Genomic DNA, 18,509 nt, shown 5'->3' with positions numbered 1-18,509 from the left:
CTCAAACTTCGCGCTTTGGTCGCGAACAGCCATACTTAGTCGATATACGCCATACGATATAGGCTTACATACTTAGATGATGGCTTGGTCTTTGCAGGTATGCGTATTTCTCTTGCATCCTTTCTGCTCTTCTACGATGATGTGATGTTGTTCGCAGTGGGCAGAGACTTTGGCGGTTATGGTGCTGATCAGTATTTTGAACAGACTCGATAGGCACGTTATCGGTCTGTATTTTGATGGATTCAATGTGTTGATGTCTTTCGGGTGGAGAAAGGGTGGATGGCGAACTCAGGAAGGTTGTGTAGGTCATGTAGCACCTTGTTAAACTGCCGTAATCTCGCAAAGTGACGCAAGCGCCAAAATTGACATTTTACTTTTTTTATTATATATTGATAAATAATACCAAATCCTTTCAAACAACTGCTAAATTTTACAGAAATGTGAAAAAATGACCTTTTACGGGGTCAAACGGATTGGCGCAAGCGCCATTTCCACTGTGATGCGGCGTAAGCGCCATTTCCCCTATGATGTGATGTAATTTGATTGTGATGCGAAGTGATTTTTTGATAAGTTCTGATAGCACAGGATGAATGAGCAGGGACGGCAAATTTCACATCTTTCGAAATGGACGTTTAGCATAATGAGAGTCATGTACTTTCAATTTCTCTTTCGGATGGATTGAAACTGTTGATTAAAGGCTAAATGTCGGATTTGGTAAACAGCTGCACTCTTCTAAATACTCCATCTAAACGCATCTTGTAACAAAACTCAAAACACCCTCACATAAACTGTATCAGCTTTACATCGAATGATTTCAGACGCCATTATTTTATGTTTTCAATATTTTAAATTGCATTTTGGATTGGAAAAAATTGATATTGTCCATTATTGTTACAATCGGGTTCTCAACTACGTTAGCCGGCTCGACGCATACTACAAAGTCGAAAAATATGTAGAACTTTTCTACCTGATGCTTTCTCATGCTCCGCTCAACGGCGGCATTTTGGAGAAAATAATTGGAAACAGATTCTCGCACACTTTGATGGATGAACGCCAATCGATTGTGGAAACAGCGATTAAAATTTGCTGTTTCCTCAATAAACTGGCGTTGGTAGCATAGCTTAAATAAAACTGCATTTTTTCAAAAATCAAGCCGATGGCAATGTTTTTGCATCAACAGTACACATTTTGTACAGATCAGATTTTCGTAATGCACGCGTATGCTGATTATACATGCAATTTTACAAAAAGTCTCGTACTGAAAATTCTTCCCTTCCCGCTTGCGTCACTTTGCGAAATTACGGCAGTGAAGCACTCAGCTATCTTTTGATAAACGACGGTCAGCTTCTTGTACCAGAAGCTCTGAACACCATTGGGGCCCGGTGATGCTCAGGTACCACGAAGCTTTGCGGACATCGTTCTCTCCGACGATGATAACTGGCATCTCTCCAATTTCACCACAACTCTCCTCCTCCCGTCTTAACAACATTTGCCCATCGCGATGTTGTACTGGGGTCTCCCAAATACCAGTCCAGAAGTTCCAGTGCAAGTCGGAAGAAAAACAATTCCGTTCTCGGAACCAAGACCAACGGGCATACGGGCTCTTACCCTAGTGTTGATTCCCATTTGAGAACGATTTTTGTATTTGTTATATGTTTTTTTGTTATAATCCCAGCCAGCCATAATCCTGCAATCGAAGTCGTCCTGGTCCTGTGGTCGAAATTGGTGAAAGGGTTTCCCAGCCTGTGTTGACAGGCAAGTACCATATCATTCGTGATGTTCTTTCTCCTGATGCTTCGTCAAGTTGCAGCGAGATACCGCAGATTATTCGCGTAGCTTCTATCTCCGACATCACTAATGCCATCAATTCATCTGTCCTTTTCATGTATTGTCAAAACCTTGGCGGAGTGAACACCTCGTTAGCAAAGGACGCGATTGCATGCATTGACGGCTGCTACGACATCTACGCGTTCACGGAAACGTAGGTACGCCGTTTTTTCCGACAATATCGATCACCCTCCAACATCAGTTCCATTTTTTTGCCGAGACCAAACTTTCAACTAAATATAAAATAAACAAATAGCGTCCGTATGACAAAATGTTCTGAGTACGTATATCGTCAAAAATGTCAAACTTTACGATGGAACCGTCAGATGGACTCACATGACATCAGTGTTGCCAATTCCCGAAATATAAATAGTGACCCTCGTACTACTATTTTAGAACGGGAGCTGAGGCTACCTTCTTCAAGTCTGCATTTTACTCCTGCAGACTCTGAATTCTTCTTCCCAGTCTCCTCCATCACCAGGGAATAATTTTTATGCTTCAACCGTAAATGGTTTAGCATATTCGATGGATTTCGACGAAACACCATGAAGGTTAACACTCCTATACTCGCGCATAGGTCTGAGAGACCGATAAATCAATAATTCGTTCATTTCTCAGAAAACTTCAACACTATGCGACATTGCGACACAACACTATCAACATTGCGATTCTATCTAGTTTCGTCATTCGTTGTTCGTCATCGTTTAGCGTATCGTATGATTTGGTACGAAGGGGGCGTGTATCATTTTTTCACCAATTTCGGTCTGAGACACCGACGCGAGTATAGGAGTAACTTGGACAAGTGACTTTTTTGCTATTTTAGAATATTGTTCAATGAAATGTATAAATTAATGTTAGTGGCGTGGAATATTTATTAAATAAAATGCATAATATAATTTTCGGACCATTCTCATTTGATTTTAGTCCTTTTCGTCACCGGATTGAACGGATTCATATGTTATTCGTCGTTAGATACTGTAAACTATAAATTAATCGGTGGCTTATGGTTATTTTTACAGTTACAGCTTCGGGCTTCGGGAACAATATCGACAATAAAACAAGTCGCAGGAAGATCCTTTTGTCATCTTTTTATGCCCCATAAAAAAAACAGGCATTAATTTTTTGTTAACCAAGAACACAGAAAACAAAGAATATTCGATACAAAATTCCTCGAATAAAATTGCAGATATTCGATTATTTGAGTCTATCAAACGATTAACCGACGTCTCTAACTGCAAAACGCGGGAAAAATATCTCCATCACCAACCGACACCGAGAGTCGATTTAAATATTGCAAAATATTGCAGATTGTTTACATACAAATTCCAAGATGGCCGAAAGGCCTTTTTCATAAGTTGCGCTACCGTATTGTATCTATCGTGATAATATCAGCTCCATCTGCGCTCGTCAAATGTTGCGTGCATCACCCACCTTCATTGGTTAGCATTGATTCTTGTGTACACTGTGATCACAACGACACGACAGAGAGAACGTTCTACGACTTCGAACTTTGTACTGACTCTACGAAAGCGCGTTTTTTACATTTGCAACGTCATCTGAAATCCAACCCTAAGAGGTTCTGGCAATATGTAAACACACAAAGGAAGGAAATAAGATTACCCTCAAGCATGACCAATGGTGAAATGGAAGCTGCCACCATCGCCGATATTGCAGACATGTTTCGCACGTATTTCAGAAGCGTTTCCAGCAATGAACGAATCAGCAATCAGGACGTTGAAGCTGCATCTCGCAATATACCTCCCTCAGTCTTCTCAAGTCATCCGGTTTCGATCACCAGAGAAATGGTTATCTCAGCTGGGAATCAACTTAAGAGCTCAAAGTGTTCCGGTCCAGATGGCATTCCGTCATTGGTCCTCAAACGCTGTTTGTCTGCGTTGGCAACGCCTCTTGTCAGTGTTTTCAACCGCTCTTTCTTATCCCAGATTCCCAGTCTGTTGGAAGGAATCTTTCGTCTTCCCGATTCACAAGAAGGGTAGTAGAAGGAGTGTTTCTAATTATCGTGGAATAGCTTCATTAAATGCTGCCTCCAAATTATTCGAGTTAATTATTCTCGAAAAACTAGCTCAAAACTTCGCCCCTGCATTGAGGAGGACCAGTATGGCTTTATGCCCAAGCGATCGAAGATTAACCTCGTTCATCATCCGCGAAGTGGAACTAGGCCATCAAGTAGATGCCATGTATCTCTCTGCAGCGTTCGATAAAATGAACCACGCTATTGCTTTGACCAAATACGACAAATTGGGCGTTCATAACAATCTGCTTGCCTGGCTGTCCTTTTATCGAACTGGTCGAAATATGTCTGCTAAAATTGGAGACTATGTTTCTTCTCCCTTCCCCGAGACATCCGGCGTTCCTCAACGCAGCCATCTCGGACCATATCTGTTTCTGTTATATATGGACGATGTCAACAATATTCTGAAATGCCTTAAGTTGTCCTACGCTTATGACCTAAAACTGTATTTAGTGATAAAGAAACCAAGCGATGCTAGTTTCCTACAGGATCAATTGAAAGCTTTCTCCGAGTGGTGCCAACCGAACCGCATGTTACTCAATGTTTCGAAATGCTCCGTTATATCATTCTGCAGACATCGTGCATTGATTCATCATAACTATGTCCTATCGGGCACTAGCTTGAAACGGGAATCAACTGCCAAGGATTTGGGAATACCCATTGATTCTAAGCTCACATTCAAGGATCATGTCGCCTAAGTGGTGTCAAAAGCTTCCTCTCATCTCGGCTTCATATTTCGCTTCTCTAAAACTTTCAAAAATGTATATTGCTTAAAAGCTTTGTATTGCTCATTGGTGCGACCTATTTTGGAATACTCGGCTGTAGTGTGGTGTCCATACTACCAAAACGAGACGAATCGCATCGAAGCTATTTATGCAACGGAAGTTTATTCGTTTCGCTCTGAGGCATCTTCCGTGGAATGACAACAACAATTTACACAACTATGAAAACCGTTGTATGCTTATACATCTGGAAGTACTGGAGGCGAGACGCAACATTGCGATGGCAAGTTTCATTGGTGATCTGAACCAGGGAAACATCGACTGCACTTCGCTGTTAAGTTGCCTTCACATGAACACTCGCCGTCGTAATTTACGCTCACAAATTTTCCTGTATATTCGTCCCTCACGAATCAACTACGGACTTAACGAGCCCATGCGAAGAATGTACCGTATCTTCAACAGATGCTACGATGTGTTCGACTTCAATGTTTCGCGTTACAAAAATAAGTGTAGTTTTCGTAGTGTTCTAAATTAATTTGTACAGTGCGAGTATATTTTTGTCATTGAAGTGAATATTTTACCTGTTTTTTTTCAAAATATATATTTTTATTAAGGCTCATATGGCATCAGCCTGACAGGGCCGGGAGTTATAATATTTCGACAATGTATGCCTTACAACTATGTTAGTAATATGTAATCGATTACTCGCGGTTGGCTCGAGGTTAGTATTACAAGTGTTGGGATGTTGCAGTCTGCAATGCTCTCTACGTGCGCCCGACACAGGATGCTTTCTATGCAGCTGACCATTAATCAGCAACGCCCCCCTAGTCTGTACCTCATATCTAGCGTGGTGCGGCTTTCTCGGCTCGAGGAATCCAGGATATAATGGTCACTAGCCGGCAGCATCGTCAGCTCGTGTAGAGTTGCCATGAGCGGTACAATCCTCAGCTCTTGGTGAATGATTAGTGGGCTGCACAACTTTCGGCCCGTGTATCCGTAAAGAGTATGTGTATATATTGCCGCGACTAAGTAAAAGTTTATCGATCGGATAGGAGGGATATGATACAGGGATACAACGGAGGAAACATCATTAAACGTTGACATCGGCGTTTCTGAAGAACAGGTATAGATGGAGCAGAAGATTAGGATCACGGCTACCTAAGATATCCCGGACGGGGATATCCGATTGTCTACCTTGTGCCCTCAATGCTCTGGTGAGCTCGATGTCGTGGTAGCCATCGCCACAATCACAAAGATTGTTTGCTGCGAGTCCAATGTGATAGAGATGCTCGTTTAGGTCGTAGTTATTGGACATGAGCCGAGATATCACGCGAATGAAATCACGATCTACATTCAATCTCTTGAACCATGCGCTCCTTGAGACCTTAGGAATAATCGTGTGTAACCAACGACCGAACTCATCTTCACTCCACATGCGCTACCAAATTACGAGTGTGCGCTGACGAGGAATGGGGAAAAATTCATTATAAGCAATTTGTCTTTCAAAAAGTGTGACCTCTGAAGCGTCCACCTTAGCTAGCGAATCCGCTTTCTCATTCCCCGGAATCGAGCAATGAGAGGGAACCCATGCTAAGGTAATCTTGAATAATTTTTCGACCAAACACTCAATAGATGTCTTATTCTTGTTAGGAAATAAGATGAGCGTTTATCAACTTTCATTGAGCGGATTGCCTCTATTGAGCTGAAACTGTCTGAAAAAATAAAATAGTGGTCGATGGGCAATGTTTCAATGATAATTTACCTGTTGACTAAATAAATAAATAAATAAATAAATAAATAAAGGCAAATTTGCTTTGCTGATAAATTTACTAAAAAATATTTGCTGCAATCTTCGCATAACCCTGACATAACGGGGTTTGAAGCTGCAAACGATAAACCGAGGTTTTCGTTACACATCAGACTACATGGTGTTCAGTAAATTGATCGGCTGCGGGCGCCGACGTTGGCCAGCATCCCCCCGTCCCACATAAACATCCCGCGGTGCCAGAGTACCGTGTTGGTGATGCTTTGAAGGACCGTATCCAGGTGTGGGAAGCTCCCACTGGTGTTTATCGAGAAAAACGTAAAAATAAGCGCCACGTACTATAAGACCAAGGTTCTGGAGGAGGTTGTGGCACCGGCACTTAGGGATTTCTACGGGTAGGATCATTTCGTCTTTCAACAGGACAGCTCAGCGACCCACACGGCGAATATCGTCCAAGCGTGGTGTCGGGAGAATTTGACTGATTTCCTCGATAAGACTTTGTGTCCTCCCAGCTTCCCTGACCTTTCTCCCCTGGACTTTTATGTATGGCCGTACATGCTGACCAAGCAGAGCGAACATAAAGTGAGCACTATGGATAATTTTAAGAACCTCATTTCAAGCATCTTTTGAGGAACGTCTCAAGTTCTTCATACAACACAAAAGGGGGTGCTCCCAGCTAATATGTCGTACAGGATCTCATTAAGCATTGCCACAATAAAAACAGACACAGAAAAGAGTATCTTGTAATTTCATTTTTTAACATATTTTTAAAGTGTATTCGAACTTATTGAACAACCTGTAGGATCAGAATCTGCAGCAGCATCGTGTTAGTATTTGCTGCTTGGTTGGATTCTCCTGATGATTGTTGTGTTGATTTCAGTCCACGAACGTGTTTCCGACAAAACTTGACGAAACCGGTATACTGACACGCAAAATCGACACCGATAATTCTCATCACCACATTGTTGTAATAAAAATGCACGCGGTTATACAACGCACATACTAAAAAAGTTTCTTGAAACAAGACTGTCCCACAAACATGACATTTCCGGTGACGTGCCATACGAAAGTTGTTGAGCGATGTAGCGATGTTATGGAGCGCGGCAGACATCGACAGATCTGACAGCTGTCAAATAACGAAACTTACGGCTCCAAAGAATTTTTGGGGTTTGACAAGCAAAAGCGTGAATTTTTCAGAAGTAATATATGCTAAATCGAAGGTATGATAAAAACTCAACGAGTTTTTCTGTGGAAAAAATAGAGTTCTACAGATAATTTCGCAGACTATTTATCTAAAACTGTGAACAGCAAGTGCGAATTAAGGTACAAATAAATTCTGTATACGTTTCGATGGCTCATGTCAAAATATGTAATACTTCTCAGGATAACATGTTCCATGCGAATATTTTGTCTGTTTCGTATTGAACATTGTTTATTTTCATATGGGTTCCACTTGTTTTCTATATTCCTACAACAGTCATGTGGAACTGAAAACAGCCGTTAAATAATAAAAAAAAATATCCATAAATATTATAGAGGTCACTTCCGCGGCAGTTGTTCCGTATACAGAATTGCAACGCCATGCGACGGCGGAAAATCTATGACCACCAAATGTGTGAACACGGAAGAAAAGAGTCGATAGCCTTCAAAAGACACAATCTTTATCACTAGCGAAGCATTTGGTTCGAAATTAAAAGGAAATGAACAAAAACAAACGTCCCACCAGTTTTTGGCATAATTTGATCGCCGTTGATATACATAATAACGATCTTCCGCTGTTTTCTGGTCACTAGCACAGATGCACAAAATTCGGAAAGATATGGAGTTGAAATGATAAACTGTGGACTGTAGGCATGTTGCCTACGGCAACTTATATTTGAATATTTGAGTATACACTGATTATAGTTTATGTGAGATGTGAAGATTGCATTTAAAACCTGATTTCGACAAATTATTTTATTAGCAAATATTTACGCAAGTAAATACTCGAAGTAATTACAGTAATTACCTGACGTTCTTTATGCAATCACTGAGTGAAACCAATTAAAAGATGTGAGCACGTGAATTTCGTACAGATACTCCTAGGTATTATCATTGCATTCAGTAGAGAATTCTTAAGACTCATCATTGCTGTCAAATAACTACAAGTCACTTTGCTTTCTTTGATTTTTTATAGATGGATATTGATATGAATGATGGAAAAGATCGCATTGGGCCATTGTTTCGTGATCGACACGTGTTAATTACCGGCGGCACCGGCTTTATGGGAAAGGCGCTCATGGAGAAATTGCTGAGGTAGGATTGATACTGCTCATACAGCGATACTATAGACGCATTTACAAAGCGTAATTGTTGTGCATTTACAGATGCACAGAAGTTGCCAAAATTTACCTACTAGTCCGAACAAAGAAAGGGAGAACACCAAAGTCACGCTTAGAAGATATTTTTGCTAATCCGGTGAGTATCACGAGAACAGTATCAAAATAATCATTGGTGAACTATAGTGGTGCATTTAGCAGAATGTTTAAGAATGTTAATATCCCAGATTCCACCAGATGATTCACGAACTGGAACCTAAACTATAATCTTTAACAACATACAATCCGTAATGATAAGTTTTTGCCATATTTAATTAAACCCTTTTTATCAATAATTATAAATGTATCTCCACACATGTAGTATGATCTTCCTTCATAGGAACTGTGATTTTTAAAATTTTAGTTTCGTTGTGAAACAAGATATGTGCGAAGTACAAACTGAAATAAAAACTTCGACAGTTAATGATGGTTCGTAGGTTTCGAGGATTTTAAGTTGAACCTGTGGGTTCGTTTCTCGTAATAACCATCAAAGGCGTGTATACAAATTACGATCGCAAATAAAAAAAATACCCTTCAGACAGCGAATGCTTGTCTCGCGCTGTAACTAAAATCGCGCCGACTCACATAAGCGGGACAAGGTCGCACGGAGCCGTAACACAACATAATGAAATCAAAAGTACCCCAGGCTAAGTGCAAATAAAGATGAACCACCGCAGCAGCCTTCTTCTATTGCCCAAGAAATGAAGAGAAAAGTAAACTCTACCAATGAGAGAATCACTACCACTAAAACAAGATCGTAGAGGACCAGCTGATCGAGCGTGTCTGAACAAATACTTGGCGTTCGAATAATTTGGCTGTAATTTTCAAGCGTTGATTTAACGATCTTTTGTAACGGATTAGTGTTTGTTTGTGAAACGTTAAACACACAGAAATTTCGTTGCTCATTTCGCACGTGATTTCGAATGTTTCATTGTGAGAAGTGTGATTTGTATCGCAAGTTTATTTCATTGATAAGATTTAAAATCGCAAAAAATCATCCTCGTGTTTCATTGACATCATTATGAACAATGCATAAAAAGCATGCATAGTTCAAATTGCACATATTTGGTGCATAATATTAAACTGACAGTAACCTTAGAATGTGACGCAAACTTATGCTGAATATACTTCACCCCACGCATTCTAACGGTACGGCGATTTCAATTTACCTATCTACAGAAGTAGCATTGCGTAATAAAACTGGTTATTACGGATAATTATGTCTATCACAATTAGAGAATAAACATACTGACCTGTAAAGAGGAGGTTGTCGCAATGCCATCATTCAGCTATTGGGAGTGAACCTTTCATTTGATATTCATTGATCGGTTTGGAAATTAAGACAATTATCTTTTACATGTAATAACTCTACCATACCTTACAACCGACATAGACGAAGCGAGGTTGGGCATTGAATTGACGATAAACGTGTGAAACGTATCTGCTACCTCCTGAGCGTTTGGGCTGTATCATTTCACCAGGATTAATTATCTATCTAACTTTTCCAATTCAGCTCTTCGCCACCGTAATTGAACTACGTGGGCTCGATGTATTGTTGAATCATTGTGTAGTGATAGCTGGCGACGTCACAGAGCCGGATCTCGCCATATCGGAGGAAGACCGACGATTGATCACAGAGAATGTATCCATCATCTATCACTGTGCCGCCACGATTCGCTTCGATGAAGCTCTCCGGAAGGCGGTAATGCTCAACACAAGAGGAACGAAGCTGATGATCGAATTAGCGAAACAGTGCAAGAAATTAGATGTGAGTAGTACTCTGGTCGTGACTTTCCCGCTTAATGTTTAACACGAGCTTATTTTTTGTAGATGTTTGGATATGTGTCAACGTCATACTGCCATTTGAATGAGAAGCTGTTGCTGGAAAAACCATATGCACCGCCAGCAGACCCGCACAAGGTAATCAAAGCCGTCGAATGGTTGGAGGATGAAGTTGTGGAAGGCATGACAAGCAAGTGAGTACGATGACTTTATTCTAATACCAGGTTGTTATCAATGAATTCATTTGTCTATGGCATTATATACATTTATGAATGAACAAATTTTCGCTACATGAATCGACAAATAATAATGTTTTTACATGAAGAACTTCGTACTTCATTTGGTCGAATTCCGGCAAACAGACACGTTAACATTCAACGAAGTCAATCGATGTTTTGATCGTTAATGTGTTTTTTATTGCTCCTTTGGCATGCGAACATTATCAAATTGAAGAGGTGCGTAATCAAGACCCTGATGATTTGTTTTATGATTAAATTACGTTCCCTTGAATTGCATTCACCAGAAAAATATCCAAATGAATGTAGCATCTACCCAAATGTACATTCACTCGAACGTCCTCTAGATTGTGATTGTCAAGACAATATAGGGTAGATGAAATGATCGCTGAAATGATGGATCATTTCACTAGAGCGACGACAGAGAGTACTCATAAAACATACGCAGAGAAGAGTTTTATAATTCAACAAAATTATAAATTGTTGTAACAGAAAACCGTGCCAACCAGTAGAAACTGATAGAATCAGGTATTTATTGAAAATGTCGATGTCAGGATTAAATTAGAAAAGAGAAAAGAGAGTCTCGAGGTAAAATTTTCTTCCTCTCTGTCCTATCACGACCCGTTAGGTAATAAACGAAAAAATTATATCAACACGTTTTTCCATACTCCACATCCGAGCCTTGATCAGCTTATTCCCCGAAGAGCCGACCATGAGAACGATTGGACTCAAGCTCGAGCTTGCCAGCATTAATAGAGGCCTCAAAGGTTCCCGAGGCTCAGACCAGGAACCGAGGTGTTGTGGGAGGTCCGTATGACTCCCGGAAGTAATAATCATTAGGTGTGAAAATTCATCACTCCACACTTCAGAAATAGTAGTTATTGTCATTGATCTACATGAATTCCCGCTGTGATAACATCTCAAAATAAAAAAAAAACAATAGTAGGGTGGTCTTCAAGACACGATCGCATTTTTAATGTAGGACTACAAAATAATTACCGGCGAGAACATAATAATAGAAATTTAACCAGTAAAAATACTTGGTTCCAATAACAAGAACCGATGAATGAATGCTTGCACTGAGTGAAGAAGTTCATCAGACAGATAGATTAGCTCTCAGCATTAACATATAATATTGATTGCTCGTTGTTCTGAGTGACACTGAAACACTGAGCTTCTTGAATATCCAAGTAGTTTTTCAGTTTGTCGGCAGAATTACATCTACAACGCTATTCTTAAAGAAACAATATTTCTCAAAGAAAAAATCCACAAACTATGCTATGCAACACCTTTCGCAGAACGGCAACAGAAAATCCGAACCGAATCAGTTGTGGAGTGGTGGCGGAGGCGACGATAACGACCAATACAGAACAAATTTTTTCCTTCAGTTTTCCACACAAGAACATAGCTCCTAACGCCGGAGAGCACCTCCTTCACATCTGGCTTGAAATGCGCTGCACTTTGACTCCCCGTTTTTAACCCGGAAACCATGCTCGAATTAATGAAAATTGAAAGAGCGATCGGACAAAACCCACCAGTAAGTCATACGCGATTCATCACCCGGTTGGCGACCAGGCGGCAGCTTCAGCGAGGCTTTCCAAATGGCCTTTTTGAAGACCGAGAGTATAATTTAGTTTTCCAAATTGGCTTTCTTTCAAAACTAAGAGCAAATGAGTTGTGAAAGAATATTTCTATAATTCCAAAATCATCAACATTACACCAATGAGTTCAAAAAAAAAATTTACACAAACTCTCTTGAAAAATGTGAAAAACGGAAAATCGGCCGATATCGCGAAAATTGTTTAATTTCGAACGCTTATTGATCAATTATATTCCTGATAGATTTACAAAATTTTCACATCAATAGATTTGGACACTCCATTAAAATTTATCACAATGAAGAAAGTTATATATTTTCTTTAATCTAACGCATTATCCAAACGAAGATCTCGCGTTCTGATTGGTCAGTTTGTCAGATGTTTTTCAATGCGAATACGAGACTGCGCAATGAAATATACGTATTTGCTTGATTTTCAGCTGCAGTGCGACACACATCATTTGTTTCTGAAAGCCGAGAGTTTAGTTTAAGTTGTTGTTGTTGTTTTTTTGTAGGAGAGTTCATACGCCTGTAGTTTGAATTTTCCAAATTAGCCTTTTCAAGAATCTATAATACCCTCACTGACGGCGGCGGCTCTTGTACTCAATCAAGAGAATTTTGCATACATTGGTGCAGATCGATAGATATCCTGTCACTGATAAGGAAAAAAACTATATGGCAAGCCCCACCCCTTAGTGATTCATTCGCCAGTCAGAAATACGTAAAAGTCGTGACTAGCAGCAAGAACAATCTAGCGACAAATTAACTGCAATGTTGAAAACTTCTTTAAGACAAACAAGGAAGGAAGGAGGAACATTCAGCATATCTTATCTAACAAATCGTGAATAAATTGTTCATTTTCAAAATTCTCTCTCAAATCCAGTCACTTCGGGAGTCCCACAAGACTCACAGCTCCTCTTCTTTTCAAACTGTACGTGAATGACATCTCCTTCGTTCTCAAGCAGTCTTCAGAAAACAAACGCAGCGCTGCGTTTGAGTTTAATTTTCATCAGCGCGCGCTCAAAGAAAACTCGTATTCTCTCTTGGTGCGAAGAGCACAAAATTCATAAGCACGATAGCGCAAAATGCACCCGGCGCAGAACTCAGATGCTAAACATTTCTTCTCACTTGTGTGATGCGCGTCTCATTCTATACCCACACACATACACATCAAATTCTAGCGCCCGCTTTGTCTTCGTTCGTTCTAAGCAAAGCATAAAAACAACTGCGTGCCCCCATTTGAACCGTATACGCTTGTGTGAAGAAAAATATCTCAACAGAGAGACCAATCCAGATTCAAGCGCGCAGTATAGAAATATGGCGCAAGAACGGCGCAAATTTCATCGTAAAACTCAGCTTAAAACTGGCCGTAAGAACGACGCTGGCAACCAAACATTTCATCTGTGTTTCGGTGCATGCTCATTCGTCAGAGCGCCTGTGTGCACAAGGAGTGGGAGCTCAACTGGGTACAAAAATCTTGTTGCTCATCAGCACCGAGTTGCATTCTGAAGATTGTTCTCAAGCGTAAAAATGTACTTGTGTATGCTGACGACATGAAGCTTTTCGCGGAAATTGGTAATGAAAACGACCTCGAAGCAATCCAAAACGAAATACATGTATTCCATACTAGGTGTAATAAAAATTTACTAAAACTGAATGTAAAATCATGTACCAAATATTGTAATACGACTTGGAAATCAAAATGTAGAGAAATGTGAAATAGTTAGAGATCTAGGCGTCGTCCTGGACTGTGAACTCACATTCATAGAACACTACAACTCTGTAATCAATAAGGCAAATAGTGTGTTAAGCTTTGTCAAACGCTTCTCACATAACTTGCACCCCATACACAGTCAAGCTTTTGTATATCACATATGTAAGGCCCATTCTGGAATACTGTAACATAGTTTGGAACCCGTATATGGTCGTACATGAAGAACGCATTGAATTAGTCCAGAAACAGTTTCTCTTATTTTCACTCCGTAAGTTGAACTGAACCTCATTTCCACTTCATTCAAATGAATCCAATCACTAAAGGAACGCCGTAAATTTGCAATGCTTTCTTTTGTTAATGATCTAATTTCGTAACGAGTACAATCAGCTGAAAAATTACTAGAAAAATTAAATTTCTATGCACCTGGGCGTCAACTAAATGAATAAAAAACAGCTAAAAAGGAACATGTACCGAAGGAATGATATTTAACTTAAAAAAACATTGTATCATTAATATAAGAGTATGTAGTTTACATTTTTTTGACGAAAAATGAATAAATAAACAAACAAACATTGCCGTTTATGAAATATATGTATGGCAAAGATTGACAAGAATTTCCTCATGACATATACATTTTTTGCGGAGGCGATCTGGCGTAGTAGTAACATCCATGCCTCTCACGCTGAAGGTCACGAGTTCAATTCTCACTCCCGACATTCTTCCAAAAATGGAAGTAAAAGTGACCAGCCAAATAAGTTGAAAATCACTATAATACAGACAAAAAAAATATATATATACATTTTTTGAGAGGTAGAGAGACGGTTGAGCATCAAGTTCCTCTTCATGATAATGCACCAAATCACAAGTCTCTCATCGTGCCTCAATTTATTAACTCGAATACGCGTCCGTGTCCTCTAAATCATCCTAAATGGTCATAAAATTTGACACCATGCAACATTAAGGCGCGTTCACATTATGCCGAATTATGCCGATCGGCCTGCACCAGGTGGCATATTCGGTTCGTTATGTAATATGGACACCCCATCGGATGCACGAAGCCGAAGCCCCATCGGGTGCACGAACACACGAAGCATAATGCCGTCAACGCGAATTTACTTCGTTTTGTTTTGATTGGACTTTCTTTGATCCGGACCGACTTGTTTCGGGTTGGGTTCGGCATAATTCGAATCGGTATTCGGCACGTCGGCAAGACCGGGCGGCACGTTCACACATATTCGGCTTTACCGGGTGGCGCGCCTTTAGACACACTCGGATAGCCTTCGAAACGTTCAACGCTTTAGAATCACTATTAAAACGGTGTAAAGAATTATTGGAGCTAAATGAAGCTACTTCATAAAATGAAATCAATAAATATTCAAATAACTTGCTTAAAAGTTTATGTGTTGTACCAATTCCGGAATTTAGTTGACACACCGTGTATATTCACCATCTACAATCTTCTATAGGTTTTTCTATAGGGTTTGAACCCTAGACACTGCACCGGCCAATCCAATAATTGTACATTTTCGTGTATAAGCAGTTAGTTTACAAAACAAAACAATCTGCAGTTGAATGCTAGTGCTTGAACGGTAATTGATCATCTGATTACGATAAAAGACAGGGTAGCGAAGAAAATCTCTCGCTTTTAAAGTCAACAAGATAGGCAAGCCTGAGTTTGCCAATGAGCCGACCTTCGATCTAGCAAACAGTTAGTGTGGACACCAGTGAATACTGTTTTTCATCCATAATTTGTGTCTTTCTAGAAAACCACACCAATGGGTACTTGGGTTCCAATAAATGTATGGGAAAAAATGTTGATATCAAATGTCCTAAAATTTCACGAAACGTCGAGAGCTACTGTCATCTCGAATTTTTGTTTGTCAAAAATCGACTTTTTGGGGCGGATAAACCACCAAAAAGTGGTTTTCCACCATCGATTTTTGACAAGAAACTGCACAAAACGCATTCATTTCATTTTTTTAACGCCTTGGTTTTTAACAAGCTCATACTTTGACGTCTTTGCATCACTAGTAAATAAAGTCTGATTGAGCTGAAATTCTGCATACGGTTCTTTATCGTGCAAATCAACATTTTGTAGGAAGTCCCGTTTCAAAATTTGAGATGACCATTTTCACTAGCATCTTAATGGGTACTGATTAAAGTTTCTTTTTATAAAATCAACAAAAATGAAATCGGAACGCTTTTTGAATTCTGTTCTAATTGAACATGTAGCTCAATACATTTTGTTCATTTTATTGGTTAATGATGTTTGCTTGTTTCTTGAAAGTGTTTGGGCACTTACTTTGCCTACGAGTTCTAATTCGGAAAAAAACATAGAGAAAATCGGGTTTATATCAACAAAATTCATAAATTTGTCAGTGCACGTTATTTCATATGTTTGAGTAATTTTCGTGTACGATACAAAAATATCAAGCTCACCTGTAGAATATGTCAAACCACGTTGAACTCAAACATCGATACATGCATACGTGATAATGAGAGAAAGAAACGAATTCATTTTGGGGGAAGTCACTTCAATATGCAATGAAGTCCATATGACGGGGAAGAATTAAATGAAATAGTCGAGTCGTAAAGTGAGATAGCAACTAAACGCCCGAATGACTGTTGAGTCATGTTGAAGGAGAAACTGCTGGAAGAAGTCAAAACTGATTTCCAATTGAATACGAAAGCGAATTTCTTCATAGTCCGCTGACTCAGATGAATATGACTTTGCCGAGGCCTGTAAAAATATATGTCAACGAGTAAGAGACTTAGGTGTAGTCTTAGATTCCAAATTAACCTTCGTTGATCATTATAAAACAATCATACATAGAGTAAACAATATCTAAAACTTCATTAAACACTTTAGCTACCATTTCCAGGATCCATACACAATAAAAACATTGTACGTAACATACGTCAGGTCAACTCTCGAATATTGCAGTATTATATAGTCCCCCTACATAACATTACACGAAGACAGAATTGAATCTGTACCTAATCAATTTTTATTATTTCCACTTCGTAAACTAGGCTGGGCTTCATATCATCTCCCTCTATAATAGGCACGTTGCAAGCTAATCGATTTGTAAACTTAAAAGAACGTCAGAACTTTGCCATTTTTTTATCCCAATTGTTTATTTATTTAGGCTTATTAGCATTTTAGCTGTAACAGAGCCGGGATTTAATTGTGTACATGTACATGTTTATGGTTCTTTAAATTGTAAATTACACATTTAGGCGTATTTAGGCTATTTAATATTGACATCATATCACAACGAGTGGACTTCGAAGAAATATTAGGAAACCTAAATTTTACGCACCCATTAGGCATCTGAGAAACTCTAACATTTTCTACATAAATTACCGAAGAAGAAATTACACCAAATATAGTCCTATGAATTATATGATAAGCCTTTGTAACGAACACAGCAAAATAATTAATGTAATCATGTTAAGATCAATTCCTAACGACTATCCTCATATAATGAGAAACAGTTAAGTTTACCATCATTATTATATTTGAGCAACATATGTAGTATACGCTTGTTTGACGAAATAAATAAATAAATAAATAAATATTTCATTTATGTAACTCGTTAAATTCGAAATTACATAAAAAAAATTATGTAACTTGTAAATTTAAACGAATCAATTAACCAGCAACCTCTTCAGTTTTAGGTAAGTTGTATTAAGAAGTATTAAGAATGTATTGGTCTATCTATGTGACGACTAATAAATAAATAAATAGATAATATTCACAATAAAAAATTTGAATTGTGCAAATTATTACTCGTTCACACTAATTACTGCCGTTGTGTGCAAATGCTATTTTTCTATATTTTCTTAATTGGAATTCCATCGATAGATCCTATCGAAGATTTTTTTTTTGCGTCAGATCAATGACATAATTTATTTATGACAACGGATAGCTTTCCACGGCTATAGTTTTACCTATAGTATAGTTGAACAGACTTTTTTTCTCACCATATGCAGTGCTACCTTTACAAACTATTCACAGACTTATTGTTAAGCTGTTTATAGTTTTGTTCATTTGTTTCTTCTTTGTATCAAGCAAATGACTCCCATGGATAGGTGGTTAGCGTCACACTTATCGTGGTGGAAATTTCCGATCTGATTCACGTTCTGGGTGAGGAAATTTAAATTAAATTTTCTCTGCCTAGCGCTGGTGGAGGTATATCTCAGTGTCATTCGACAACTAATAAAAAATGACGCAAGTAATTCTTCATTAAAAAAACAAATTCTTCGAGGAACTTTAGTGCCACTTAGAAAAATAAAGATGCATGAAACAGGCCATAGATATACACGCTAGTCTGGTCCTGGAAAGCCGTCGGTGTCGCAAAGTCAGCTCTCAACTTTTGTTGTGCAGGATGACTTTGTGTCTGGTTCATGAAATTGTTGTTTTGTTTGCCTTAGGTAATAATCTAGCCATTCTTTCCCACTTTGCGTAATATGA

General features: G+C 39.0%; 1 protein-coding gene across 3 annotated transcripts in view; it reads left to right on the top strand.

The window, feature by feature from the left end:
• The window catches only part of LOC129769954 (putative fatty acyl-CoA reductase CG5065), a 41,688-nt gene that overhangs the window by 15,497 nt on the left and 7,682 nt on the right, over nucleotides 1-18,509 (top strand). For all 3 annotated transcript variants that reach the window (XM_055772494.1, XM_055772495.1, XM_055772493.1), the window contains 4 exons: nucleotides 8,523-8,641; nucleotides 8,713-8,803; nucleotides 10,217-10,471; nucleotides 10,534-10,679. In XM_055772494.1, the coding sequence (XP_055628469.1) occupies nucleotides 8,523-8,641; nucleotides 8,713-8,803; nucleotides 10,217-10,471; nucleotides 10,534-10,679 (611 nt within the window). The remainder of the gene's footprint in view (nucleotides 1-8,522; nucleotides 8,642-8,712; nucleotides 8,804-10,216; nucleotides 10,472-10,533; nucleotides 10,680-18,509) is intronic.

This window comes from Toxorhynchites rutilus, chromosome 2 (genome assembly GCF_029784135.1).
Source record: "Toxorhynchites rutilus septentrionalis strain SRP chromosome 2, ASM2978413v1, whole genome shotgun sequence".
Lineage (NCBI taxonomy): Eukaryota > Metazoa > Arthropoda > Insecta > Diptera > Culicidae > Toxorhynchites > Toxorhynchites rutilus.
This window is presented reverse-complemented; position numbering and strand designations above follow the sequence as displayed.